Source organism: Aristolochia californica, unplaced genomic scaffold (genome assembly GCF_029961685.1).
Source record: "Aristolochia californica isolate CCGP_79_NKW_82.1479 unplaced genomic scaffold, dmAriCali1.0.hap1 SCAF_1, whole genome shotgun sequence".
In the NCBI taxonomy this organism is placed as follows: domain Eukaryota; kingdom Viridiplantae; phylum Streptophyta; class Magnoliopsida; order Piperales; family Aristolochiaceae; genus Aristolochia; species Aristolochia californica.
In genome coordinates this window covers 59,153,062-59,156,081 of record NW_027181770.1, presented here as the reverse complement: position 1 = coordinate 59,156,081, position 3,020 = coordinate 59,153,062, and the positions used below count along the sequence as shown (strand labels likewise).

Here is a 3,020-nt window from a genome sequence, read left to right as displayed (position 1 = left end):
GTTTGTTGAAAGAAGATAAAAGGGACATAGTTAAAGATTTAATTTTAGTGAGAAAAGTAATGAAAATTGATCTGTTATTTTATTTTCTTACGATGGCAGAAACAGTCGTAGAAACTGAATGTTTGAAGGCGTTTTCCCGTACTTCAGGATTGATTACCTAAAAACTGAGCCGACATTTGTTTTTATTTTAGAAATGAACATAGTTTCGGTCGAGAACTTCCTGTTCAAGAAAAGGAGGACACACAAGTTCAAGAAAAGGCTAGCTTTGAATCCCTCATCAGTCCAAAACTGAAACCGCGTCCCATGTCTGAACTGAAAAATATAAAGGATAGACAACAAGAATTGAGCCTCTACGGCTTCCACAACTGTTTCGTTCGTTTGTCAGGCCAGCCAGGGCATTGAAGGAAAGGGGAAGCAAACTAAATGGCGCATGAAGACCCTGCTATTGGTGTTCCATACCCCTACCCGGCAAATTACCAGCCGTCAGCGCCGCAGCAATTTTACATAGATCAGAACCCTTACCAGGCCGGAATGATTCCTCCCAACGTTGTTTTTGGTGATCCCAGAGGGATTCCACTGCGGCAGACGATGTACAAGGATACCCCTGCTCCGTTTCAGTGCATCTACTGTGGGAATTCCGGTGTTACGACCGTCAAGTATGCTCTTTCTCAATAGCATTTCCCTTTTTTTTTTTTTTAATTCATTTGATTGGTTTAGTCTTTCTTTTGGTTCTTCTATTCATCTTTTTGGGTAATTCTTGGTGAATTTTGCGGTTAGTTGCAGGAAAGTGGAGTAGGTTTAGTTGGTGGGATTTTTTTGTTTTCTTTTTTTAACCTTTTGAGGAATCAAGTTGGATCAAAATTCTCCTCTTTTTGGTTACTGGACTTGGGTCTTATCCAGCTTCTTGCTGATAACATGTCGGATTTGGTGGTTTATGTTTTGTTTCGTCTGGTTGTGGTGTTTTTTAGCGATTTTATGTATTCTCTTTTAGCTGTTTCTTTTTGGTTGCATAATGCTTTATTTGTGCGATCGATAATATAATTATGATGGTGTATTTTTCGTCAGTAGCAGACAGCCAATGTAGGTTTATGATCCTCGTCTAACATAAGCAGTTCTTCCTCATCTGAAAATTTCTTGCAAAACTTCTGAAATAAGTGGCAACCTTCTTTTTATGGACCCATCAGGCTCTTGTAACTATGGATTGCTCAGAGGTAATTCTTTGTAATTCTGAATCCAGACTACCGCTTGTGGTTATAAGAGGGTATACTGTTGGATCTCTTTTGTGCTGTTATCAGCATTGGTTTTACTCCTTGCTCATGTATGATAGTAACTAGGTCGAGCTTCTGTCTTTGACAAGGAAGTGATTCAGTTCACTCCCTGGAAAGCCAAGAGGGATTTGGGGTGCTTCTTTCTTTCTCTTTAACATCTTGCCACTTCTGTAGATTGGATGGGACTCAAAAATGTGGTCCAATTGCCCTTGTTTATAGTGAGCTGAACACAACTGATCCACACATGCTTTTATAGGATTCCTTTTTTTTTTTTTCTTTTTAATGTTGGACTGGTTTGTTTTCCAAGTTTTTGTACTCATGAGACTGGAGATTGACATTATACGTCAGTACATTATAATATGTAATTGTGGGACTGAGCCTTTGGCACTACAGTAACAGTGGGGGGCTTTGCTATATGCAGTCTTGTGACCCTAGGGTGTCACTGCTGCATTGCTCCTGTGGTATCTTTGGGGAGCAGAGCTTTTGCAGATTTAGTGAGCAACTGTGAGGAACATAAAGTTTTATTGTAAAACATTGTTAAATCAAACTTCTGTTGATAACTGGAATGCATGTGATAATCAGATTGATGTTGTTTGATGTTGTTTGTTATCTGTGACTGAGTTCTTGGTTTTTGAAAGTAGTTATCTCTAATGCAAATGCAGATCAAAGCCTAGTTTGGCAGCTCTTGTTGGTTGCCTGATGCCTTTCGGTATGGGTGTCTGCTTCCTCTGCCCTTGCACTGATTGCCTCTGGCATAAGTATCACCACTGCCCCAGCTGTGGCCAAAAGGTAAAAAAAACGGCCAGCATTGATGCGCATTTCTCCCTTTGTTTTATTCTTTTGTTTATCTTCAGTTTCTTTCCATCCGACAAAATTGATACCGCCCCTTTGTGCTGTTTAGGTCGCTGAATTTGAGAAACACGACGCATGCATTATCGTGGATCCTCCGCAATGGACCGAGCATAGTTTTGCAGTCCCTGCTTGATGACTTGCTTCTGGGTTCTCGTTTCTGGTTTCCATTTATATATTTTTTCCTTTCACTTTTATGTATTTGAGAGGCATGTTGCATATATGAACTTCCCTTAAAAAAATTATGGAAGAGCTTGTCATAGGGTGCACAAACAAGTAGATCAATCTCTTGACAAGAGGAATTGTTCGTGTATTGCTCATGTAAAGAACCTTGTGTATCAAGAATTTTTAGGAGAATGATTTGCTCTAGAATTTTTCATGTCTTAGAACTTGGCTAAAATGTATTTGCAATTGAAGAGAGTTGATCGACTGCAAATGAGAGAACTCCCACTTTTGGTTGATATGATAAATTTTAAGAATCTTGATACATCTCACAATATTGAGATTACAAATTTTCAGCTAGCCCATACAGATCCATAGATGATCACTTAATGGTTCCACAAAGTAAATAGGTATCAAGTTGGTCAAAACAAATAACAGCTTAAGATGTGTCTGGGGCAAAACACCAGGTCTCCGGATCAATTTACATCCAAACACCATATCTGAAAGAGAATGATTCAAATAATACAGTTTGACACAAAATGCATATGTAAAACATGTCAAGAACCACATGAAGAAGTGTCTTAAAAAAAAAAACTGCTTCACTCTCCTTCATTCAGGATTGGGACAATCAGTAACAGTTCAATTCACCATAAAATAATATTTCCAGCCCATAATAGGAAAGGAAATGCCAGGTTAGCTTCAAAGTTTATTCATATGGGTAACAGGGCATTCTTTCACTGA

The 3,020-nt window shown here is 38.7% G+C and overlaps 1 protein-coding gene across 1 annotated transcript; it reads left to right on the top strand.

Annotated features, from left to right (window-relative positions):
* Positions 1 to 208: 208 nt before the first annotated feature.
* LOC137963794 (GSH-induced LITAF domain protein-like) lies at positions 209 to 2,505 on the top strand. The gene is made up of 3 exons (XM_068811000.1): positions 209 to 656; positions 1,931 to 2,057; positions 2,170 to 2,505. Exons 1-3 carry the CDS (start codon positions 424 to 426, stop codon positions 2,251 to 2,253), a joined length of 444 nt encoding a protein of 147 aa, XP_068667101.1. The 5' UTR covers positions 209 to 423; the 3' UTR covers positions 2,254 to 2,505.
* The last annotated feature ends 515 nt before the right edge of the window (positions 2,506 to 3,020 follow it).